The 25340-nt window shown below is 54.2% G+C and overlaps 7 protein-coding genes across 7 annotated transcripts; 4 read left to right on the forward strand and 3 right to left on the reverse strand.

Annotated features, from left to right (window-relative positions):
- Positions 1 to 141: 141 nt before the first annotated feature.
- ags3 (alpha-1,3-glucan synthase Ags3) lies at positions 142 to 8202 on the reverse strand. The gene is made up of 4 exons (XM_067626026.1): positions 7374 to 8202; positions 7135 to 7310; positions 482 to 7078; positions 142 to 428 (listed from the first exon to the last, which is right to left on the reverse strand). The coding sequence occupies exons 1-4, from the start codon at positions 7734 to 7736 to the stop codon at positions 380 to 382; spliced, it is 7185 nt and encodes a 2394-aa protein (XP_067474344.1). The 5' UTR covers positions 7737 to 8202; the 3' UTR covers positions 142 to 379.
- Positions 8203 to 12739: 4537 nt separating this feature from the next.
- On the forward strand, positions 12740 to 14392 carry ASPBRDRAFT_34408 (cytochrome P450; the record flags this gene model as incomplete). The annotated part of the gene is made up of 3 exons (XM_067623230.1): positions 12740 to 12918; positions 12985 to 13422; positions 13483 to 14392. 3 exons carry the CDS (start codon positions 12740 to 12742, stop codon positions 14390 to 14392), a joined length of 1527 nt encoding a protein of 508 aa, XP_067474345.1.
- Positions 14393 to 15919: 1527 nt separating this feature from the next.
- ASPBRDRAFT_136323 (uncharacterized protein) lies at positions 15920 to 17704 on the forward strand (the record flags this gene model as incomplete). Its single annotated transcript, XM_067618783.1, has 6 exons — positions 15920 to 16084; positions 16149 to 16747; positions 16803 to 16821; positions 16877 to 17187; positions 17259 to 17529; positions 17597 to 17704. 6 exons carry the CDS (start codon positions 15920 to 15922, stop codon positions 17702 to 17704), a joined length of 1473 nt encoding a protein of 490 aa, XP_067474346.1.
- A 923-nt stretch (positions 17705 to 18627) lies between these two features.
- Positions 18628 to 20010, reverse strand: ASPBRDRAFT_136262 (F-box protein; the record flags this gene model as incomplete). The annotated part of the gene is made up of 2 exons (XM_067618775.1): positions 18628 to 19265; positions 19347 to 20010. 2 exons carry the CDS (start codon positions 20008 to 20010, stop codon positions 18628 to 18630), a joined length of 1302 nt encoding a protein of 433 aa, XP_067474347.1.
- A 361-nt stretch (positions 20011 to 20371) lies between these two features.
- On the forward strand, positions 20372 to 21804 carry ASPBRDRAFT_48119 (GNAT family N-acetyltransferase). The gene is made up of 2 exons (XM_067626027.1): positions 20372 to 21020; positions 21092 to 21804. Exons 1-2 carry the CDS (start codon positions 20630 to 20632, stop codon positions 21322 to 21324), a joined length of 624 nt encoding a protein of 207 aa, XP_067474348.1. The 5' UTR covers positions 20372 to 20629; the 3' UTR covers positions 21325 to 21804.
- ASPBRDRAFT_59103 (NAD(P)/FAD-dependent oxidoreductase) lies at positions 21543 to 22961 on the reverse strand (the record flags this gene model as incomplete). Its single annotated transcript, XM_067627995.1, has 2 exons — positions 21543 to 21804; positions 21859 to 22961. 2 exons carry the CDS (start codon positions 22959 to 22961, stop codon positions 21543 to 21545), a joined length of 1365 nt encoding a protein of 454 aa, XP_067474349.1.
- A 991-nt stretch (positions 22962 to 23952) lies between these two features.
- ASPBRDRAFT_200271 (aromatic ring-hydroxylating oxygenase subunit alpha) lies at positions 23953 to 25286 on the forward strand (the record flags this gene model as incomplete). Its single annotated transcript, XM_067621414.1, has 2 exons — positions 23953 to 24773; positions 24839 to 25286. The coding sequence occupies 2 exons, from the start codon at positions 23953 to 23955 to the stop codon at positions 25284 to 25286; spliced, it is 1269 nt and encodes a 422-aa protein (XP_067474350.1).
- Between the last annotated feature and the right edge of the window lie 54 nt (positions 25287 to 25340).

Genomic DNA, 25340 nt, shown 5'->3' on the forward strand with positions numbered 1-25340 from the left:
CTTCCTGCGGAGTACATTGACACTACCAGCCTTGTGCATAATGGATACGCTCGCCGGATAAGGCTCCCCGAAACAACAATGGCGGTGTCGATATGCACATACCTTAATTCTCTACATTCTCATATTCTACTAAGCGTGAAGGAGTGAAGAAAACAATATATTCAATTATGATCATGCGAATTATATACAGATCTATATGCTATAAAACAAGGTCATTACGTCTATGGTCATGACTGTGGTGATGGTGATATATCCATCATCGCCAGTACTGCTTTGTAGAAAGTAGCACCGACGAGGAGACTTGATGTAGTAATTCGAAGGAATCCGCCCACGTATGTGTAGTGGATCCGAGGTTTGTATCGACCCAGTAGGACATGATTTAGGGCCGGTTGAGCTGTTCGCGGCGGTAGAAGAGTAGGAAGCCGAAACTATTCAGACGTTAGAAGAAGATCACAAGATAGTTGGATGGTGATGAGCTTACCTTGCTAGGAGCTGGAAGAAGAGAGCAATCCAGAACCATGCATTGCCGACCTTGTCCACCGACGTGCCCACATCCGGCGAGATACTGGCAGGGCCAACCTTGTTGGGGGCGAAGCCACGAGCACAGATGGTGGCGATGGAACCCAGGGCTTGAGCAGCCAACAAGACGAAGCAGACATGCACGCGAGTCATGGTCTGCAGGAGAATCATACCCAGACCGACTTGTTGGATTTCATCAAGGACGCCCAGCCAGAGCCACAAGCAGCGGGACGCAATCGATCCCGACACCAAGCTGCCGGCCCAAGGGAGATAGTAGCCGATGTTGGAGGTTCCCCACCAGGTTTGTGCCCAGCGGGGAGCACCGAGACTCAGACCAAAGACCGGCAGGATCCAGCTGTGTTCCTTCGACAGGGCGCGGAAGACCAGGAGAATGGCCACCCACAGAACGACGAAGAAGCCGAAAACAAGCAGGACGATTTCCCATGGCTTGACGTGTTTGGACGTCCAGAGGAAGGACCAATTGCGGCCGAAAGCGGCAGAGAGGAACCAGTTCTGCACGATGACCATGAAGAAGAACCACAGGATGATGCGTCGGCGGAAGAGCGACTTGTAGAAGAAGAGGATGCGGCTGGGAGCTTGACGGTAGTAGTTGGGCAATCCCAGGGCCAGCAAGACGCCAATCACGAAGCAGAGCGCAGCAATAGGCATCACTACGGCCGTGAGTCGCCAGCTGCTCAAGGCTGCCACGGAGACACCTCCCACTTCGGCGGCAGTGACCTTGGAGCTCCAGAACCAGAGCGCGACCGTGTAGAGCTGAGAGATACCTTGGATGATACTGGCGCGGAACATCCAGTCCTTGACCGGCACGGCACCCTGGTCTCCGAAGTTCAGAGCGAAGAACAACGAACCGCTAGAGGATGCAATGGCGTACACGCCGGCCGCGACATTCTGAGCCCAGGCCCGACCGAGAGACGTGAGACCGAACGGTGACACGCCGATGATGATGAACGCGAGGCAGTAGATGAACCAGGGAAGACTGAGGGAGATGACGGCCGGGAACCGGTGATACAGGAACCACCACGCGATGGACGACAGGCAGTAGATTGCAGCGATCACGTACAGTTTGACGGCCGTCTCTCCAACCTGACCAACCAGCAGGGTGATTTGTGCCGAGTTGGTGGCGATGATCTGGCCCAGTCCCAGGAACAGTGCATACACCGGCCAATTGCCCACGCGGCGTCGCATGAATCGCTGGATGGCGATCGGACGCGTGTACCCCAGCCGCATCAACCAACGGTCAATCTCATCTTCTCCGTTGAGTTCAGAGTCCTCGCTGGAGTATGAGTGGCGGGTGGCTGGACCGGGCCCATCCTGCACGACACTGTCAGTGCTGGGCATGGCAAGCGCACGATCCTTGGGCTGCTTCTTGAGCTGGGCGTCGTTGTATGAATTGTAGAACTTGCGCTCACTCTTCATGAGATAGACCTCAATGCAGTAGTCCGTGATCGAGTTCTTCTTGTTCAACTTGTCAAGCGATTCCTGGAACCGCCGGGTGAAGTGGCCCAGGCTGTCCGTGAAAGTCGGGTCCACCTTCTGCAACTCGAACACAGGCTGGTTCTGGTCCTCGCCGCCGCCGAGACTGCTGAGACGGCTATGATCCCCAACAACAGAGGGCAACGAGAGCATCGAAACGGTCCGGAAGTGGGTCATCGGCGGCGGTGTTGGGCACGCGGGAGTCGAGAGCTGTGAGACGGGGTACGGAGAAACGGGTCTGGACAGGTAGGAGGCACGGGGAGTACTGTCTCCAGTGGTGATCGCATGAGGAGAAAGGGTGTTGTTGACAGCCTGCATAGCCTCCTCGGGGGAGATGTAGTCCTCCTGTGGCCGGGTGTTGTCTTCGTCGTCGGCGTCAGTGTCATTCTCATCAGTGGAGATCTGGCTCGCAGTTGCTTGCTTCTTCGTCAGGCGCTTCCTGCCCTGACCAGGACCCGAACGGCGACCCAGTGACAGTTTGCGGTTCAAACTGCTGTCGCGACTGCTTCCCTCGGATGCCTGGATTTCCTGAAGACGAGCGTGGGCCTGCTGGATCATGGCTTCAGGAGGGGTCTCTCCGCCGTCCGATCTTAACAGAGCCATGTTCGGAAGTGCCACACTCGAGTATCGTGCACTCTGAAGATTCTGAAGGTCCCAGACGCTCTCAGACTCGGGAATAGAGCCGGTCACAGTGTCCTTGTTCTTATCATGATGGATCTTGATGGATGTTCGCTGGAGGGTCTCGAGCTTTTGGATCCACTCGAGAACGGGGAATCGCTGCTTGGCGGAATTGGCGCGCATCTGTGCTCGGGTTTCCGGAGACGAGTCCAGGGCCGATTTGATGGCGGTCTTCAGCTGGTGCAGGAGATGGCGAGTAGCGTCTGATTCCACTGTGTACCACCAGCCTGGCATCTGACCCAGACCTCCAATGCGAGATCCAATTCCCAATGCACCCTTTCGACCGAACTCGACGGCGATCAATCCGAAGGGCTCATCGCGAGACGGAATGAGCGCAAAGTCGGCTCCAGAGAAGACACATGGGGGCAAAGCAGTGAACTCGGGTCGGGAGAAGACCCGGCCAGGATACATGGCAGCGATCTTCTCCAGCTTGATGGCCGCCAGCCTTCCGTAGAGGTCGATGATGGGTCCAACACAGATAACCTGCACCTGTGGTCGGTCAGACAGAACAGCAGGGATGACATCTGCGATCAGATCGACACCCTTCTGCTTGGACCACCGACCCACGAACACCAACAGGTCGGCGTTAGGATCCTCGGTCAAACCCGCCCACTTCTGGGCCTCGAGCTTGTCAGCGATGCGTTCCTCATATGACCGAGTCAGGGCTTTCTCGTCCGGAGTCTCCTCGAGGGCCGCCGTGTCCGTCGGATCGGGATTGGGCAGACTGCCAATCTTGTCCAAGCTCCAGAAAATGGGATACCGAGCCCAAGAACGCTTTCCATACTTCTTTGACACACCGACCGCACCAAATCCGCGCTGGTGGAACCGCAGGTAGCTCGCTCCGGTGTGCAGCAGGTTGAAAACATTGCCGAATTGGCAGTACTTGGTCGCCGTTTCGACGGGGAGGTTGAAGACCGAGCAGACTTCCTTCTTTTCTTGCTGGGTCCGCAGGGGCCAGAGACCCTGGAACTCGGCGTTGTGGAGGGACAAACACACGGGGATCGTACGTGTTGGTAGGAGGTACAACGGCGCCAGACATCCGTGGAAATCGTTGATGTGGTACAGGTCGATCGACGGGAAACGCTTTATGGTCTCGGCAATACATTGGTTCCAGGCGGAGTAGTAGATGGCGCTGTCCAGATCATCCATGCGGGGGGGATACGGCTCGGCTTTCGTCTGCTGCCGGAAGACCGGAGCATCAAGCAGGACGTAGGTGATGTTGTTGAGAACGTGGTACTGCACATTGACGAGATAGGGGTTGTCCAGGATCTTGACGATGTATGGCTCTGTCGGGGTATCCTCGGGATATTCAATGTCTCCCACGCAGGGAACCACCCAGATGAGATTCTGGTATCCCAAGTTCTGGGACATGAGCTGGGCCATGACTCCCAAACCACCGATCTTGACCTTGGCCTGCCAGTCCGCAATATCATACTCCATGGTGGCAATCAAGACGGTGCGTCGCTTCTCGGGGGCGCCTGCGATGGCCATGTCGCCTGCCACGGCGGCGACCTCGGATTCTTCCTGGTCCATCTGGCCATCCCCTCCGAGTTGGCCCTTCATCCGGCGCCAGAACAACAGCGGTAGCTTGTCTTCCTTGACCACATTGCCGTCGGTATTCTGCTGCACACGGTAGAAGGTTCGGATGAAGATGAACACCCCCGCCAGGCCCATCAGGATGGGAACGACCCAGAGAAGAATGTAGAGCACCAGTTGGGCCCATCCAGAACCGACTGGGATCAATTCATACCGAAGGTTGGCATCATTGAGGGAGATGGTCCAGCCCAGATGGGGGAAAGGGGGCAGCTCGGTGATGTTGATGACGTTGGAGGACAAGTACGAGGGAGGCAAGATCTGGACCACCGATGAGTTGTCCACATCGCCATAGACATTTGTCGTCTCCGGAATACCATCCTTGCCAGTGCCCCAGACACTGATCTGTCCGACAGACGGCCATTCATAGACGAAGTCGTACTTCCAGCGGCGATCCTTGGTATCGAACCGCATCTTGCTGTCCAGACCGGCGTCATAACCGTACTGATTGTACGGGCCATTCCACCACAGATGGGGGAATCGGCGAGGCACACCGGATTTCCAGTCATAATCACCCTCCTGGACGTAGTCACTGCTGGCCGTAAGGCGAGAGAAATACTGAACACGAATGTGCGTGCCCTCCCACTTCTGGGCATCGGTGCCCGTCCAGGTGGGGAAGTCGATCGTGGTGTTGCCCCCAGTGTAATCCGTCCAGTTGGACCAGCTCCGGCCAAAGTCGGTCGAGTAACGGAACTGGTCTGCACCAGCAGCATCATGCTGGATATAGGTGCTCCCGTTCTCCGACTGATGCACGAGGGTAGTAGAGTAGTTGGCGAGCGGTGATATCAAGGGATTGGTGGGGGTTCCGACTCGGAATAAGAACCGATCGATGGCATCGACGACCGTTCCAGACGTCGTGGAGGCATTCTTGACGGTGACCTGGTGAATTCCATGATAGACGTTGGTCAGGTTCGCGGACCACGTCCAGACGGTGGGGACCTCGCCGATGTAATTGTTCGTCGTCCTGGCGGTGACGTTGGTGCAGCTCACACTGGACGTGTCCAGGGAGGCATTGACACCCTTGACCGTGGTCGAATTCAGGGAGATGGCTTTCGTAATGGCACTGCAATCCATAGCCTTGGAATAGCCCAGCTGAATCTCCAGAGTTTCCCCGGTATCCTCGGCAGACAGCAGGCGGGCGTCGTGGCCGGGCACAAACTCGGTGACGGTCGGGCCAGGTTCCACAAAGTCGCTGGCCTTGACGTAGGCCCGATATTCCCAGGGGAGCAATTTCATGTTGGTGGTGCATCCGTACGACTCGGTGCCATTGCCAGCGTCGCTTGGCCCATCCTGCAGGGTGAGTTCGTCATAGGGATAGAAGAGGTTTTTCAACTTGGTTCCCGATTCGAAGGGGGACAGAAGGGCAGCGCTTTTGTTACTACAACTTGTGCCATAGGTTTCTGTTTTATTGGCATTGTGGTAGACCAGCCACAGCGTGTCGTTACTGGTCGAGGCCTCTTTCTGCACGCCGGGGTAGTAGCTGCGCAAGACCGACCAGAGACCCGTCACCGTCGGCGTCGTGGACGAACCGGGGAGATAGATATCCTGGGTCAGCTGGGAAATGGTTTGAAGGTAGAAGCCATCATTGGCTACGGGATAATGCTCGCGAATCTCAAACATGCGCTTCATGATGTTGCGCAGGGGGTGTGCCGGGTTGCGTTGGTCGTAGGTTACGGTGATATCGTTGCAACCGTTCAACCCCTTGTCGTTGGGGAAGTCGTAGAATTTCGAGGTATTCAGCGAGAAGCAGCCATGCGTCCACCACGCCGTCTGGTAAGTCATCGGTTGCCGACCGAACAGGTAGTTGGAGGCTGTCGCATCGAACACGTACATCTCCTGCTCCTCGCCCCAGAGCACCAGCGGGATGCCCGGCAGCTCCAGGGTGACAATGTAGAGACCCAGCAGGTATTTCTCCGTGCCATTCTTAATGGCGGGCCACCGGAAGTTATCCTGGTTCGACACACCATACATGTGTCTCGGATCCAACTCGCCCGTGAAGGCATTAATGAAGTCGTTGGTCACAAGCATGCCATTCCAGGCTTCGATGAAATCGGTGGGCAGGTCAAAGCCGGCCACCAGGTTCCCGTCCATTCCCAGGAAACGGGTCATCGAACGATAGATGGTGTAGTGAAAGGCCGCGGCGTCCAACGCCTGCAGGCCATCCTCGCGCAGGAAATAGGAATCCGACGAGGAATTCGTCAGCTTCGCGCCCGCATCCGCCGAATCGGGCGTCTGGTTGGGCTGACGTCCGCGGCCAAGATACAGACTGCCAAAGGTATTTCCGGAGGTGATCTCTCCCGGCAGGAAGAAGTTCTTCTTCCCGTACTGTTTGGCACATTCCCGGTAGACCGAGAGCATGTCCCCCAGCGGATCCAGAGTCGCTTGGACGGCCTTGTCAAAGCGGAACCCATCAATATCCAAACTGGCGATCTGGATGCAAGAATGCCGGGTGATGACATCGCGAACGGGCTTGTGCCATTCACGTAGACGATCCTGCACCGAGGCGAATTTGGTGAGCTGTCGCTTCCAGTCGGGGAAATTGCCAAACGCCTCGAGCTCGCCATACTGATCGAAGTCGCTGTTGTAGCAACCCTTCAGATCTTGGACGCCACCGGACGTCAACGGGTATCCCGTCTCGTTCCAGAATCTCGGGTAGTTGCAGGTGTCGTTGTAGTCATTGCCAAACTGGAAATCGGCGTACTGTCTCTCGGTGACGTACTCGACCTCGTACTCTTTGGCATTGAAATCCGCCGAGTCGTTCAAGTGGCCCTTGAAACCGATCAGGTTACTCAAACTACACGGGGGGTGGTTAGTAGAATGGTCGTTTATAGATAGCTGGTGCATACTCACGTTGCTAATGTATTATCCATAATCACGTACATGTCCCGGTCGTGGATTTCCGTGATGGTCCGCCGCCAGTCGGACAGGGTGCCATGGTGCATGTCGAGGAGGGTGGTATCCACCGGGGAGTAACCATCGTAGCCGTAGGGCAGGTTCATCAAGCCCGTACCAGCAAAGTAGATGGCCTGGAACCGTCAGTCAGTGAGTCAAAGATAGAAAGAGAACTAATATCCATGGTATGGACTCACCTTGAAGCCCATGCCTCGGATGTAATCGAGGGTGTCGATCAAGCCGACGAGGTCACCGCCATGGCGCATCTGATTGGAATCGAGGACATGCTCGTAGGTGGTGCCGTTAATATCGTCGTTGGCAGGGTCTCCGTTGGCGATGCGGTCGAGGAAGATGGTGTAGATAGGGAAGCGCCAGTTATCTGGGGAGGGATTATAGGTGTGATTTGGCCATTCTCCCCAGTAGTGTATCGGCGACTCTGCCGTCTTGTTCTCGTTCAGGTTGTAATCAACGAGCGACTCGTCGTAGGGCCAGCCCACGGTGGTGACGCTGAGAAGCCCCAGAATGAGCACCACGCAGCGCTGCACCGTTGTGCCGAACATGATGGCAAGCGGCGTGTGGTACCAACAACTCTGTGCCAGCCAAGGTCCGAAAGGATTAACTATGCAGGAACCCAATGCCACATGCCCGAAACGATCAAAACTCAGAACAGCGAGAGAAAGCAGCACCAAAAAAACGAATGACTTTGGGGGGTATGAAACGAGAGAAACGTGGGAGAATCGCTTTTCCCAGGGGATGGATGGTTGAAACGAGAGAAAAAGAGGAAGTCAGCGAAATGCTGGCTGGGAGGGAGGTAGGTACTGCTGGCTAATGCTACGATAGAGAGACACTACTTGGAGCCCGTCGTGAGACCACTATCTAAATTCTAAAACCTTTTCACCCGCGGTGGGGTCGCCAGGCCCTGCGATCCAAGACACCTGTTCGGTCATTCTGTACCTTTGGGTGGCTATTCTTAGGAAACGTCATATCAGGATAGCATGATTGGGCGAAGTGGAGGCGGGCCTCGTCAGTACACCCTCCGTCATTCGATGATGGACAACCAGCGCTGGAGGTGGAGGGTATAGTAGGGGGAGGTGTGTGCTGATAGTGGTGATCCCTGGACTTTACCGCTGGGGCAGCCGCCACTACTGCAGTACTCGAGAGAAGATCATTGTGACCGGCACAATCAAAGCGCTAATCTCAATCAGCTGGAATCTACAGAGTCAGCTCAGGGAGGATGGAGGTGTCTGCCTGTTCCTGTTGCTGTTCCTGTGCCTGTGCCTGTGCCTGTCAGACCTCCAACCGTCCTTCCGTGGACTTCCATGCGCTATTGCCAAGGTACAAGGGGAAAAAATCTGATGTCGGGCCAGGAAATGGGGCGGACATTGGTCCTTGAGTTTCGGCAGGACCAGAGTTGGTTATTTTCTTTTTTTACTTTTTCTTTTTTCTTTGCCTTCGGGCAGATTCGATGGATGGAACCAGGCGGCGGCTCGGTGGAGATCCGAAACCATCTGGACTTTTTCACATTTGAATCACTGCCAGACTGAGAGAGACTGTGAGTGGGCATGTCCCGGATCTCCTCCCCACTTGAGTGCCCACGTACCCTCCAGCGAGTCGCCAGATCCTGTTATCGCACCAGATAATTCGACCATTCGTAGTGAATAGAGCAGGGACCTCTGCCCCATGCCTCACACCTGGCCAATGGGCATGTCACGGCGCCATGCCCTTGTCCTGCCGACCCCGGTTCGGCTGCATCGCCACTGGCCCCGTCGGCATATCGGACTGTCGGACTTTACACTGTGATGTTAGTCGAGTCTAGAGCTTTTCACTGGGCGGCCAGTCTGGCCGTTATCAGCCCAGGAAACGCCTCACCAGTCACCACAACTTGGATACAGTGTAAGACGTCATGGAACCTATCAGCGACTCCAGAGGCGTCCGGTCTGTGTCGGAATGGCCCCGTCGTGAGGGGCTCTCTACTGACTGACACATTTTGGGTCGCAGACTAATTGCCATGAGTAGACCATGTCCCGATTGAGTTTTGGTGGACTCCCACTCAAGTTTTATCCCAGCATCATCGGAAATGCTTCGCGATTCTTCCATTCTGCTTACCAAAAGCTTGTTGAAATGTGTGGCTCCGCCACCCACCTATGAGCGACGGTCGCATCTGTTGACCCTCAACCGGGAAGTCGTGCTGACATGCCGCACATGATTCCACGGCAAACCTCCCCTAGAGAAATCAGTCTGGTTGGTGATTTGGACGCGTAGGCGAAGAGGTGGCCTTCCAGGGGATCAGCGATCTGGCGATGATATCGTTGGTCGAACAAGAAGAGTTCGATCTCACGGCGGGACGGGCAGAGCGACCCGATCAAAAAAAGAGCACCCACAGGATCATCACCAACTCTTACTCCGATGGGAGAGGTTCTTCCATTTTTTTCACGACAATCCTGACTAACATTGCCGCCGAAGCGAACCTCACTGACTCTCTAGTTCATGCGAGGTAATTCCGGCACTTTCGAGTCTTTTTTCAGTATTCATAGCCTGCAATCTACCAACCCCGTCATCCGTCATTTGTCTCAGAAGAGGGCGGGATTAAAACAGAAGCAATATGCTCACCCGCGGCAACGTGCTATATATAGAATCATCCTAACCGCCGCCATTACGTAGGCAGAAGCCCTCGACTGCTTCACCTGGTCGCAGACCTGAATCAGCCGCTAAGCTAACAATTCACCGCTGCCGTCCTGGCTGGGAGTTGTCTGCCATAGATCAACTTGTTGGTTTCCACACACGTCTTTCACCTTGCTATGGCGCATTGGCCCCCAAACTAGAAGATTGTGGACTCTCATTCCAAGGAACTTTTGACGGTCGACGACGGCAGTGTTGCACTACATATGCAGCAGGTGCATTGGTGTTGGGGGAGAAAACGCAGCAAACAGAAGGGAAGATAACTAACAGGAGAAAATAAGCAGGCAACCCGATACGTGAGTACGTGGCCAGGTTACACACCGTACCTGCAGGCTAAATGGCCCAACACCACATGTGCGCGACGGAAGCAAGAAAGAAGAAAAATTCAGTTCCTGGCTGCTGCTTGCATGCGCAGATTTTTTTCCCATCCAGTCGCCTAAACAGACTACATCGCTGGGCCATCTTGTCGGCTTCGGATTTCTCCGTGTGTGCGGTCGGATTATGCGCAGCTTGGAGGGTGGGCTATTCCATCGATCAGTCAGCATTTCGAAGGGCTGGAATTTCGTGAGAACCGGGATAGAATCATCTCAGCAGGTGTCGAATCCACTTGATGTTGGATGAATCGTCTCATCGAGGTCCTAGAGTTGCTCTTGGCGATATGCTCACTCATCCGCACTGCCCCAAATCCTGCTGGAGAGGATGCTGCTCAGAGCTCGATCCTCTGAAACTACTTGGACCATCAGTGTAGGGGTTGTTCTAGGCTTCATGGGAAAATGTATGACTTTGACAGCCCAGGACGAGGAGTGCCGATGTGTCAAAAGTCTTTCCCACAATTGATGGTATAAAGCATGCTGTGTGATTGATAAAGTGGCGAGACGTGACTAGTCATTCATCATGAAGAATTCTCACCCTATCTCCAGACATCATCACCGGTAGTCCAAATGATCTATCGGGCCTTCTAAGCCCACCCACATCCTTGACGTGATCTAGTCCGCCCCAAGTGTCAAGTCAACCCGCTTCCGATCGCAACGAGCACCACAAATCGCCGCCGATCGCATTTGGTCCGGAACACTGCAATGAGTCCTTCTTGGGGTGTGTTTTTGGGACGATCAATATGTCCATAGTTACCAAGGTTGCCTGCTGGACTGCGAGATGCTTCCGTGGTCAGTTCAATGGCAGAAAGCAGTTCACTTCATTGCCTACATCAACAGAAGAAAAGGCACCCGCAGTAAGTGCTCTAGTTACGCGCTCAAAAGCAAAACCTGGACTAGCTGGTGCTGCCTTATCGATACGGCTGATCTTGGGGTTCATTGGTTCCATCACGGCGCAAGGCTTCCCATATCTTATACTCACCGATGGGTTGGGTTCTACCACATGGGTTACCTGCTGTGGATATTATAATTGACAGTTATGCCATCCTACTAATACCTAGGCATCTTTTGAAAAGGCAGAATGCGATCGCCAGCATATGCGACCGGCTCAAGTTACAAAGATCCCCCAAAACGGGAACTAGGCGAAGACTTAGACTGATCTTCAACACCTTTCCAACGAATCTCTGCAATCCGCGACCAATGCGAAATCCGACAGATATCACTCGGGATGACATTAACAGTAGAAAAGTAACCTGTGACCCGTTGACTGAGCCCGATATTAGTGGTTGCAAGCATGGGATAGACATGGCTTAGTATGCCCTGACATCGCTTCTAGAAAGACATTGGCAACATAACCTGCATTTCTATGCTTGATATTATTCTACTTCACTGCATAAATACTTCAGATTAATATCCTGTCCATTTCTAAGCCTAAACCGGCACAGCTACCTACTATTGTTGATCAGGATCTGGTCAAGGAATCTGCAGTACCTCATAGGGTGACTGGCAATTTCACGCAACTTCACAACAGATACTTCTTTCCTCTATATAACCAGTTCGAGGAACTAGCAACGTAGTAGTACTGCACATTCTCGTTTGTATGGGCCATACAAGCTGCTCCATTTGAACATTCACGATGAGATCTACTACTTGGAGGGACTGAAGATAATGGTACAACACATATATATATTTCACTAGATACTACTACTAGTAGTTCCCGTAAGATCATGTCCAGTGTTCATAGCCTATACATTGCAAAGATGGTGCTGATACAAGTAACTAGAGCACTGTTTCGAATGCCTGGCTATGACTGTGTCGATGTATATATTGATTCTGACAATGTCACCGGTCATTGCTTGCTTACCAGCTGGACATGATGCTTTGCTGAGACCCACATCCTCCCGCATTGGAAGATGATTGGCCCACCATTGCACAACTGTTTGTGTACATAAATACCCAGAATAGATTGGGGAGTTTATAAACATTCAATCCAAAAGTGTCAGGTACTACCAAGTTACTGATGGTCCTACAATAGTCATAAGCACCTTTAAAAACTATCCTCCGTGTGTAACCATCTTGATGCATGCTTTTTGCCTACCGCAGTAACATCGATAACTAACAAGTGTCATTAGTACTAGTCTTTAGCGAAGTACAGAGGTGTTGAGAACACAGAAATCAGCTGCAATCGACAGTTCGACCAATCAATGGAACTGACGTTCTAATTGTAGTATCGAATAGCTGAATGCCGGAAGCTTAAAAAAGACCCGGCCATCCCCACCTCGCTACGGTTGCGATTTAACCGAAGCAGCCAACTGGCGTGACGATGTATTAATACTCTTAAGCAGCGCAGTAAGATGGACTGACGGTCGCGTGATTTGGGGGCTGAGCTCCAATAAACTCTCTTTCTTCCCCGCGAGATCACCCACTCCTGTCAATATCCACCACTTTCACTTCTACTATCCATTCTAATTCTCTCTCCGGTTGGCGTCTCTCCGCGCCCCTTCCAGTCAGTCATGCTGGATTTCTACTCCCAGCTGGCTGTGCTCGGCCTCCTGGCCATTGTCGGGTACGCCTTCAGTCGTCGCGAGAAACCCGACCCGCGCGAACCACCCCTGGTGCACAGCAGGATTCCCGTGGTCGGCCATCTGCTGGGCTTCTTATGGCATGGTTTATCCTACTTTACCATGCTGACGTGAGTGGTTACCTCTACAATCTCAGTGATTGCTAGTGAGACGACACACAATCTAATGGGCTATAGCGAAAAACATGCCTATCCCATCTTCGGCCTCAATCTGGTCTACACCAAGAGCTATCTGGTCACCTCGCCCACCATCCTGCAGGCCATCCAACGGAACAGTAAGACTCTGAGCTTCGACCCCTTTCTCAGCATGGCGGCTGAGCGCATGGTCGGCATTCGGGGCCCGACGCTGGAGCTGATGCGGGAAAAGCAATCGGGCGGTCAGGGACTGAAGCAAACGGTCATCCATGCCATGCAACCTACCCTGTCCGGCGCGCCCCTGGATCGCATGAATGAACGCATGACGCGTCTGCTGCGACCCCTGGTGGATGATCTGGCCAGCGCCTCCACCGTCGATCTCTACGCCTGGTGTCGCCATGCCATTACGGCCGCCAGCACGAATGCCTCCTATGGGCCATTGAACCCCTACCAGGATGCACACATCGAGGAATCCTTTTGGTGAGTGGTTAATTATCTACGCGGGTTAAAGTGATCGAGGGAATTAAGCTAAGTGTGTAGGTCCTTTGAGTCGCACCTCAGCCCGTTGATGGCCAACTTTCTCCCGTGGCTGACCGCACGCACCGCGTGGCGGGGCCGCGAGGCGGTCGTGGCTGCCTTCGTGCGGTACTACGAGCAAGGAGGTCATGAGGATGGATCAGAGATGACCAAGGTCCGATGGCAGACGATGAGAGACGCCGGGATGTCCGTCTCGGACATTGCCCGGGAGGAGGTGGGTATGGGCATCGGGCTGCTCTCCAACACGGTGCCTGCGGCCTTTTGGGTGTTGTATGAGCTGTACTCCCGTCCGGACCTGCTCGAGGAGATCCGGGAGGAGATCCGCACGAATGCGCTTCGTGTGGACGCCGACCAGCGACACGTTATCGATATCTCGGCGCTGCGCGACCACTGCCCGCTCGTGGTGTCAAGTTTCCAGGAGATCCTCCGCGTGCAGTCTGCCTCCGCCCCGACGCGATTTGTCATGGAAGACATGATGCTGGCGGATCAATACTTCCTCAAAGCGGGCAGCATGGTCAACATTCCGGCTGCGACGCTGGGGCGCATGCCTGAGGCTTGGGGCGAGACGGCGCGGGAATTCGATGCGCGACGATACATTCGGTCGGACAAGAACCCGCGGCGCACAGGAGGCTTCATGACCTTCGGGGTGTCCCCCGTCATCTGTCCAGGGCGACACTTTGCTAGCTCGGAGATTCTGGGACTGGCCGCCCTGTTAGTGCTCCGGTTTGATATGGCGCCGGTGGATGGGCAGTGGCGCACGCCGCGGTTGAACTCGATGGCGGTCGCATCGAACATGCGCCCGCTCAAGGATGAATTTCCGGTGACGGTGCGTCCCCGCAGCGAGTACGCAGGAGTAAAATGGGACTGTACGGTGCAGCCGGGCAGTGGAGTGTTTAATTTGATGGTGGGATAGGGTATGCTTGTATATGTAAAATGAATGAGTGGGTGGTGCAACCGGAATGTCTCCCGTAAAAGTCTGCTATGGACCACGTGGCTGGCAGTGCCATGGTATTCTGTCTCCATAAGAGAATTCCAGGTTTGATGCAGTCCAAAGTGAAAGGAAGTGACTCTGCACGTGGTGTGCTTCGAGTCATGCCCCGAATGGTGTGCATCAACCCATGAGGTTCTTGGTTCGGATTGAGCCTCGACGACTAAGAATATTCGCTCTGGCATGAACTTCCTCTGCCTTTTGGAGAAGGCATCAGTTGATGTGATGCAACAACCGAAATAAAACAAATAAATGAATCCAACTGGGTGTGGGTTGCAGGATGCGCCAAAGGACGGGCACGTGGGCCCAAGCGCCGTCCTGATTAGAAGCCTTGAAGCTGCCATCGAGGCCACGTGCCTGGCAGATTGGCACGATTCATGGACAAGAATCAAATATCAGTGAATTCTGACAGACTGAAGGCAATCTCTTCAGCCCTCTGCTCTGATACCCACCATAGGGCGTGAGAAAGAACTGGTGTAAATAAGTTCATGGGAGAAGTTACTCCGTACAGCAACTCAAGTCTGCACCGCGGCGGCTTATCGCGAATCAGCAGCGATGGCTCTATCGCGCCGCCACCACCGTTTCCCATCATTTCTACTAATGACTGGGTGCGACCGGACGAGATTGGCTTGGTCTGCTGCACGCGCCCGATTGCCCTGCGGCGAGTGAGTGTCTACGAGTGTCTCCGAGTTGCGTATATGCCTCCATTCGCGTCTCCTCCTTGCTGGGGGCCCAACCGGCGACACCCACTGAGCCCTGCACGTGGACCGACGCTGTCAATCTGGCTGGAGCCATGGTCGCCCCCACTTTAAGCTCCCAGCAAGAAGCTTGATGCAGTATACCTTAGGAAACCTATCTACTATTCTACTAGTCTACTACATGGTAAGGCGATAATGTGGCTCGGAGACACCGAACCACGGGCTCCGATCTGGGTCTGCTGGTGGATCCTTATCTCTCTCTCACTTGCTTACTTGGTAGACAATATAATCCTGATAGTTAGTTCCTGCTACTGACTTAGCAGCAGTAAATGTCTGTCAAAGTGCCACCATGAACCAGTCAGAAAGCAGCATTCTGGCCCGTCCCTCGTGCCCATGCCGTACTACCTACTCTCCTATCCCCACCACCGCCATCCTCTTTGCAGTCCACTCTCTTTGTTCAGCCTGGTTTCCTGCTTGACTGATGGGGCAATTTCTCGGATAAGCTTTACCGGCTGCTGCAGGTCACCGACTGTATAAAACCTCTCCCCCACCCACCAGTCGATAGGTTTCCTGCTGCTGATTGTCGCTGCTGATTGTCGCCGCTGCTGGTAGGGTATCTCGTGGTCTCGTGCCCGGCTGGCTACAGTTGCCCCTCCTTCCCTTGCTTCCTCTCTTCTTTCTTTCTTAGTCCTCCCCTTGTCCAGTCAGACGTGATTGCTATCTACTGATTATTGCAATCATCTTCTACGCCATGATGGACCGCATGGATGAAAAGAACTCGGAGCTGGTGGTCTCGCCGCACGGTGAGCCTCACGTCGATGAGGATCCCTTGGCCGACACACAGAAATCCTTCTGGGAGCGCAGTTGGCCTACCTTTGCCTGCGGTGCTGGTTTGTGGTCGGATGGATACTTGCAATATGTCAGTGGCCTTTCCCCCCGTTACTCTGCTCCGAGGTTCAATCGCACTGACGCTGGTTCGTTAGGTCATCGGTACCGTCAATACCATGCTCGATACCATCTATCCCAAGGTCTATGCTGGCTCGACCTACAGTCAGAACGTCTCGTCCATCGCTTTCGCCGGCACGGTCGTCGGCATGCTCTTCTTTGGCTACCTCTCCGACCACTGGTCTCGCTCCAATACCCTCATGGTCTCCACCGTTATTCTGTTCGTCTTTGGTGCCCTCTGTGCCGGAGCCTACGGCCATAATGGCAGTCTGCCCGGCATGTTCACAGCCCTGACGGTCTATCGCTTCTTCTTGGGTCTGGGTGTCGGAGGTGAATACCCTGCTGGCTCTGTCGCCGCCGCCGAGAGCAGTGGAGAACTGGCCGAGGGCACCCGGCACCGCTGGTTCATTCTCTTCACCAACTTCCAGCTCGATCTGGCCTCTGTGGCCTCATCGCTTGTGCCTATGATTGTGGTGCTCGCCACGGGAGAGAACCATCTTCGTGCTGCCTGGCGTATCTGCCTCGGTCTCGGTGTCATCCCTCCGCTCAGTCTGATCTACCTGCGGATGAAGCTGAAGGAGCCCGCCGAGTACACCCGCGAGAAGATGAACAAGTTTCCCATCTGGCTGATTGTGAAGTATATCCCCCGCCCCTTTTTATCGTCCTAGAACAAGGCTAACACACTGTCACAGATTCTATTGGAAGCGTTGGGTAAGCCTACTAAACCCGTGAACAAACCCTACCACAGCGAACTAACTAACTCCAGTGTGTCGTCGCCCTAATCTGGTTCATCTACGACTTCTCCACCTACTCCTTCAGCATCTACTCCTCGGCCTGGCTCTCCGACATCATCGGCGATAGCGCCCCCATGTGGCAGACCCTCGGCTGGAACACCCTCATCAACGTCTTCTACCTGCCAGGCTCCGCCCTGGGCGCCTTCCTCAGCGACTGGTACGGACCACGCAACACCCTCGCCTTTGGCGTCTTCGTCCAGGGTGCCATCGGCCTCATCATGACCGGATGCTACCCTTACCTGGATACGCCTCACTATGTAGCCGCCTTTGTCGTTGTCTACGGGTGAGTCAGCCCCCCCACCCCCAAATCAATCTACATCCACATCCACTAACCACTCCAATAAAAATAAACAGAATCTTCCTAGCAATGGGCGAAGTCGGCCCCGGCGACAACATCGGTCTCTGCGCCGCCAAGACCTGCGCCACCCCTATTCGCGGACAATACTACGGCACCGCCGCCGCCATGGGCAAGATCGGTGCCTTCGTGGGCACTTATGTCTTCCCCGTGATCGTCAAGAATGCGCCGAATAAGGTCCGCCAAGGTCAGGATCCATTCTATGTCTCAAGTGCGCTGTGTATCTTTAGTGCCTTTTTGGCGTTTTTCTGTTTGCCGCATATTGGGCAGGTACGTTATCTATCTCCACCCAGATCGGATGTGCTCGGGGTCAAGTGTATTGACTAATTTATGATAGGATACTATCACGCACGAAGATGCTCGGTTCCGCGCGTATCTTGAATCTCATGGATATGATACTTCGAGTATGGGTGTGGCGGGTGGCGAGAGGCGGACGGCGCAGTAGAGCAGAGCATGCATGCATGCAATGAGTTGAACGAGCTATGTATTCCTATTTTTGATTCGTTAAAAGTGTATTTATTCCTCATTATGTGCATATTAGTTTACGGCACATAATCCTAATCACCCTTTGATCAGATGAAAACCATGATTAGTCCAAATTTCGCTTTAGCACAGTCGGTGTACATCCGCCGTAGTAACTTGACTAGTGTGTCGATAGCATCGATCTATCTAGATAAGAAGTTAATATCAGATATTGTAGAACGAGTAAACAAGCTAATTTCATGGTCGCGTGATGCACTGTGGCTACTAGCTACATACTATAAAGTTGCGATGTTATCGTGCATAAGTACGGAGTAATGGGCACCGGTCGCTCCATACCAAAAGTACGGAGTATACCATTATCTCTGCATCAAGAGATAACCTAAGATAATAAAAGCCCTAGTGACACTGCATCCGTATGTAGAGCAGGATTCACGCTAAAGATCCTGCAGGAAGGTCGCATTCTGCCCGCTCTCGGACATCCGTTGGATCTCCGTCCCCGGGAAGACAGGATAGTCTTCAACAATGTCTGCTTCCTATCTAGAAAGCTTATCTCTGAGCCGGTTAACCCTATGATAAATTCCAAGAGAGACAGATCACACGCGACCATATTTAACTCCGGATTTAGGTCTCCGGTAGTTACTTCTAGTGGATTGATGCATGATAAGTTCATTTATATCTCGGGGTCCATTCTAGATACGTACTAGGTTGGGTTTGGAGTCTACAAGAGATATATCAAACTTGATAATGTTAAGGACTGCCAATGGGTCTGATCTAGAGATAAGGCAATAGTCAATTCATCTATCTAGTATCTACGGAGCACTAATTGTGGTAGGGAAATACAGAGATGAATGAAGCTAAACTATATTAGTCCTGATAAGCTCAGCACTAGTCACTAGTAATACCGAGTAAAGAAGCTAGCATATCGTGACAATCTTCCAGATGTAGCTGCTCAACCCAGTCGACGAAGGAAAGGCCGGTTCGCAAATAATGAAAGGCCGCCGTACGCTGGTTAGGTGCCCCGTCCCAAGTGTACGACGCATCGATGATTCCCAGCACGTTCTTCTTAAACATTCCGTCCTGTACGACCAGGAACTCCAAGGAAAGCTCATCGCGGAAAAACTCCAAAACATGCTGCCAGCTATCCTTGGTCTCTCCTGGAATTTCTTGGCCGAACGGATCATCAGCCTTGGCCAGACTGACGGCTTTGAGAGTCAGGTCGCGCAAGGTAGACGATACACCACGCAGAAACTCCGTGAGGGCTTCCGTCGGCACCACCATATTTTGCAAACGGACATCGCGCAGGCGCGGAAACTGTATTCCCGGGAAAATCTCGAGGATGGGGAAAGTCGTAGGGGGGATCGTCAACTCGATGGGATCGAACTGGTACCGGAGTACCTCGAGAGTCGGGCCAACTGTGGTCAACAGCTCACGCGGACGTTCAGGGTGGTGGCCAAGCCATGTTCCCTCCAGACAGAGGTGTAGATTCTCCAATCCCTGCATCAGGGAAAGAAAGGATGCCCATTCTCGTCGACTCAGCTTAAGCCTGGCAAGTGCCACGCCGTAGCACTGTTTACCACAGGTCGACAGATTCTTCACTTTCCGACCACTGGCAACCAGGGCCCTTACCAGGACGCAGAACCCCCGATCCTGCTCCCTGGAGATCCCTTCGTACCGCTGGAATTCCTTCAAAAAAGTAGGGGGGTAACCCAGGTCGTCTGTTATACTGCGCCAGCCTAGACAGATGAATTCACGGCCTCCTTCGGCAGGGCGATATCGTAGTCCGACTGTAGTCAAGTTGACGAACCGGTTCAGACAGTGTTGGAGAACGCGGATGGTCGTCGGCGACTTCAGTGTCTGTCGATGATCCTTCATGACCACTTCATAGTTCTCATAGTATTGCCAGACATGGACGAGAGGGGAATACTCCTCCGAAGGCTGCTGCCGTCGCTGTTTCTTCAAGGCTATTCGAATACAATCCCATTCCACGAACCCATGCGGTGGCATATCATATTCACCATTAAACAGCTCCGGGACGAGCCTTAGCTCTTCCACACGTTCGCAGATACCCTCGTGCATGGAGATCTCCCAGAGTTTGAGGAGTCCGTCGGGGGTGCACAAGACGGAGATGCTGCGGAAAACGCGGCGAAAGGCATGGAGAGTTTTGAGAAAAAGCGACCGACAGGTCAGTCGAAGGGCGCACCAGGCTGGTAGATGTAGATAGGAGCAGATTTTATCCACCAACTCAAGGGGAAGAGAGGTGATGTGCATTTTGACAGTTAGCTGATGATCATGTTAGTAGTATCACAGAGCGCGTATATAAAGTGTCGGGCTTCATTCACTGGCCAGGCACCACTCTGCTGCCTATGTCAACCCCAAAGAAGGGGATGAATTTACGGCCATCGTACATGCATGAATGAATGCGTCCCTGCACCTACACTCCCATTGTCTTGAGTGAAATCCGCTAGGGGTCACCAGCATGAGTGGGTAATTTAATGTACTAGCAGCGACAGCCTACTGGAGACCAGATTAACCTTGAATGACGGGCCGGGCCAGGACTCTAGCCAGGGAACCACCATGGCAGAACTCAAAAATCACAGATCTCTCCTAACTTTGCATCTACAATAATAAATGTCGATCCGGGCCTCGGAAAGAACTCGTCAGAAAGATGAAGAATGACCACATAACCAACTAGTCAACTAACTAACTAACTAATCGGGCCAGTGGATCCCCGCCGATCCCTCTCCCCTCAACTTAGGCGGTGACCCGTGCGCATTGAGTCAATCTCCCCCAGAAAATGAAGCTATCTTGATTCTCAACAGGGATAATCTTCTATCCCTTACCATCTAAACCACCATCTATCTCATTTATAGTATATACAACATCCAATATGCCTCCCAACCAAGATCCTTCCCCCCTCCGCCTCGAACCCGCCACACTGGCAGACCTCCCCGCTCTCACCTCCCTCTGGTACAACGCCTTCACCACCCCCTCCATGCGCACCATCTGGCCCGACACCCCAGGGGTCCGCCAATGGTGGCACGACGCCAACGAGCACGACATGCGGCACAAACCTCGCGAAAAGTACCTCAAAGTCATCGACACCTCGCAGAACGATCGTATCGTCGCCTACGCCAAATGGTCGCTCCAGACGGCGGAGGAGCGCGGGGCGCGCTGGCCGCCCTGGCATGCGGATATGGATCCGGTGCATAATGATAAGTTTTTGAAGCAGTTGGAGACGTATAGAGAGGAGTTGGTGGGTGGGGGGAGAGCTAATTATTGTATTTATACCAATACCCTTCATATATCACTATCATTGTTATCTAAAGGAAAGATGCTAATGAGTGGATAGATCTCGATATGCTCGCTACGCACACCGATTATCGACGGATGGGCGCGGCGCGTCTGCTTCTGGAATGGGGCTGTCGGGTTGCGGATCAGGATGGTGTGCCGGTGTATATTGATGCGAGTCAGGCGGGGAAGCCGGTCTATGAAAGGTTTGGGTTTGAGGATCGGAGTCATGTTTTTGGGGATACGGGGGCTTTGGCTCCGATGGTGCGGGAGCCGGTGAAGCAGCAGGCTTGAGGTGATATACTTCGGAAGACCTATATCTGGTGTTTGATGGATGAGACTTGCATAATGGTCCTACTACTAGTAGTGCTGTTTCTCATTGCACCAAGCTGGGATACGGAAGAAGGTATATTTATAGTATAGAACCAGACCTGCCCGATAGATACAATAGAAGTACGTCAACCACGCCAGATGCAAGATAGTGCCACATAAGCTCTATATCAAATACTGCTCTATATCTTCGCCGGCCTCCGGGTCAGAGCATTCGTCAATGTCAACAGACTGTCTCGCTCCTGCGCGGTCAACTCCCGGCGACCAGGCCCGCCTCGACTGCCATCGCCTCCACCACGCGCGCTGGCCCCCGTGAACAAGTCATCTTGCGCCTGCGACCGATAGTCGGTGTGGAACTTCCACCGTTCCGCCAGGTCCGCGGGTAGCTGGCCCTGGAAGGCCTGCGCAATGTATTGCCCGATCACCGGAAGGAATTTGTAGGCACTATACCATAGTTAGCATCGCATTCTACATCATAATCTTATGCTGAAGACTCACTGTCCAGTACCGCCGGTTGCGACGAATACGTTTTGGTGTTCGGGATGGCGGTCAAAGATAAAGTCACCCGTCGGAGTCTCGTTGTACCAGCACAGACACGTCTTCTCGAATCCCCGCGATACCAGCTCCGGCAGAATCTCCCCCAGTCCAGCCAGCAGTCGTTGCCGGCCTTCCTCGGGGATGAAGTTGGCACGCTGGGAGATAGCCTCGCTAGGGGGAGAGGAGATGTTCTCCGAGGACAAGGTGTAGCCGAAACTGTGACATGCCACCTTCAAGTATCCCGTCTGCTCATGAGGCGGAAAACTGAAGAAGCCCGTAGACAGATTGAAGATGATGGGCAGGTCCTTGAGACGCTTCACTTCCTCCGGCGTGAGCCGCACGAACCCGACGATCTGTGCAGTGGCCACCATGGTGTTCCACGAGGGCACCAGACTGGCGGTCCAGGCGCCCGTCGCCAGGATGAACTGATCGGCGGTGATGCGCCCGCCATCGATCGTTCGCACGGCGGTCACTCGGCCATCAGACCCCTTCTCCAGGCTCGTTACATGTCCGTGGCGACCGGTGACAAAAGAGACGCCCGCGCGGATGCAGCGATCGCGCAGTCCGGTAATGGCGAGGCCGGCATCCGCCCAGCCAGCGGCGTTGTTGTAGAAACCCTCGAAGCCTGCTCCGATGGGCGTGCCAGACACTGTGGGAAAACGAGCTTTCAAGGCGTCCACATTCTCCAGGCTGTGCCATTCACAGCCCATATCCGTGAGGATCTTCTTGGTCTTGCGAATGAAGTCGGATCCGCCCGCCTGGACGAGGTTGGCAGGCCCCGACTGTTGCGCCGTCCAGACACATGGAGTGCGATGGAAGGAATCCGCATAGTCAGGACTGGTATTCCACAGCTCGTAGGCATCACGGCCCATCTTGGCATAAACAGGATCGCCATAGTCGAAGCGAATAACGCGCGAGATGTCATTGCTCGATCCATCGGGGACGGGCGGCATGGACCGATCCATCACCGTCACAGAGGTGAAGCCATCTTCGGCCAGGTGCAGGGCCGTGGAGAGGCCAAAGACGCCGGCACCTACAATCACGACGGGTTGTGTCTTGTCCATCTGGTCCAGCTAACAAGAGAGAATATCCAGGAATGAGAATGGTAGTGTCATGGGACCTCCAGGCCCGACCCCAGATTCTTAATGTGCTTGGGGCCAGGCATTGGACGGTTGTCTTGCCCCGGCTGGGAACCGGGAACCGAGCCGAGTCCGTCTTGGCCTGCGCCTGCAGCCCTTGGATTCCTTCTCGTTTGGGTGAAGGAATCCGTGGATGTGGGGGGATGGGCCCTGCAGCGATGAATGGCAATGGAGTAGGGCGAAGCTAAACCGTGGACCGGTTCCGTGGTGGAGAACTGCTCCTGCAGTCCCAGTGCCAACTCAGGATGAACGCACTGGCAGCTCCGTGGCCGTTTGACAGCTCAAGCTTTCCCTAGACCGGAATACATTCAATCAGAAGATCAGCTTAGACTAAGAATAATGTTGTTGTATCTGGGCTTCATTTCCCAATTGAGGTATGCATGCAAGGGAGCTTTGTTTGTTCCCTCCATCACAGGAGGAGGTTCATTCAGCAGTCCGGTTCATGCTCCCTTATCACTCCGATGCTGATTGCCAGCCGGCGGATCGGGCAAGGGTCCCTTCTGCCGCCCGTGTCTATCTCTGCCTGTCTATCAGCACAACGATAGTGTCGTGACTCGTGAGAGGTGGGATAGGGCTGGTGGCTAGTCCCAAGCATCTGGCCGTCGAGGAACCACGGCTGCTATCGCCGCCACGAGGCGTTCAGTGCCAGAGAATCAAGGCTCCGTCCCGACCTCCTGATCGCTCGTGAGCCGGTGGACGGCTATGGAGCCGCTGTCAGGAGAAGGCATGGCTCTTGATGAAGGGGAATGATAGAGATAACCAGATATCCAACTGGCTATAAAGACAGTATCTCATCTCGTGTCGAAGTCTGGTAGAACAACAACGACTTAGTTCCATCTCCACAGTTCAGTCTTGAAACACCAAGAGCCTTAAACCTTTAAACAAGACTTCCTACTCTACACATCTGATATATACCATGGCATCAGCACTGTGGAACTACCTTGGGCTCCGCGAGGCCCCCACTGCCCCAGCCAACGAGGCCGTGCGAGCCCTGCCTGCCTCGTGGTACACCTCGCAGGAGATGTTCGAGCTGGAGCGCCGCGCCATCTTCTCCCGCAAGTGGTTGTTGACCACTCACAAGCTGCGACTCCCCAACACTGGCGACTGGCTGCAGTACGAGGTGTCCGGCTTCAACTTTGTCCTGGTGCGCGACAAGGACGGCAACATCAATGCCTTCCACAACGTCTGCCGCCACAGGGCCTTCCCCTTGGTGACCGAGGAGAAGGGTTCCGCCCGCATCTTCGCCTGCAAGTACCATGGCTGGTCCTACGGCCTCAATGGCAAGCTGGCCAAGGCCCCCGGCTACCAGGACCTCGATGGCTTCGACAAGAGCAAGAACAGCCTGCTCCCCATCCACGTCCACCTTGACGCCAACGGCTTCATCTGGGTCAACTTGGATGCCGGCGAACAGCCCGAGATCTCGTGGGACGATGACTTCAAGGGCATCGATCTGCAGTCCCGCTTTGCCGATGTCAAGTGGGAGGAGTACACCTTCGACCACACGTGGGAGCAGGACGGCAGCTACAACTGGAAGATCCTGGCCGACAACTACAACGAATGCTACCACTGCCAGACTACGCACCCGGACATCCCGGCCCTGGCCGACCTGTCCACCTACTCGGTCGACACCAAGGATGGCGGCATCATCCACGACGCCCACTCCAAGCCCGACCAGATCGCGGCCGGCCTCCGAATTGCGAGCACCTACTACTTTCCCAATGCCTCCATGACCGTCTCGTAAGTGTGTCCCTATCCTTGAGAAACCAACCCCACCAGTTCCCATTCTAACCCATTATCTGCAGACCACACTTCTTCTTCATGCAGCGCTTCGTCCCGATCTCCCCCACCCGGTCGGTGATGAAGTACGAGGTGTACCGCAACAAGAACTCGAGCGACGAGGACTTTGATCTGATCAACTCCATGTACAAGCGCATCATGTCCGAGGACAAGTATCTCTGCGATCTGACGCAGAAGAACCTCAATGCCGGCGTGTTTGTGAACGGGGAACTGCATCCGAAGATGGAGAAGGGCCCGCTGTACTTCCAGAAGGTGGTGCGCGACGAGGTGACGGCGCACTTCCAGCGCGAGGAGAAGGAGGGACAGGAGATCTGGCCGGCTCGCCAGCGGGTGCCCAAGGAGGCCGCGACCAGTGCGCAGGACCTGCAGTTCTGCTCCAATCTGGGATGTGGGGCGGGTAAGGAGTGCTGCTCGAGTCTCGGGGCGCAGGCACCAGCGACGGTCGCCTGGTGAGGGGGATGGTCCAACGACGGATCGGCGATGCGGAAGGGAACAGAGTTCTGCTAT

The sequence above is a fragment of the Aspergillus brasiliensis genome, assembly GCF_001889945.1.
Source record: "Aspergillus brasiliensis CBS 101740 unplaced genomic scaffold ASPBRscaffold_17, whole genome shotgun sequence".
Lineage (NCBI taxonomy): Eukaryota > Fungi > Ascomycota > Eurotiomycetes > Eurotiales > Aspergillaceae > Aspergillus > Aspergillus brasiliensis.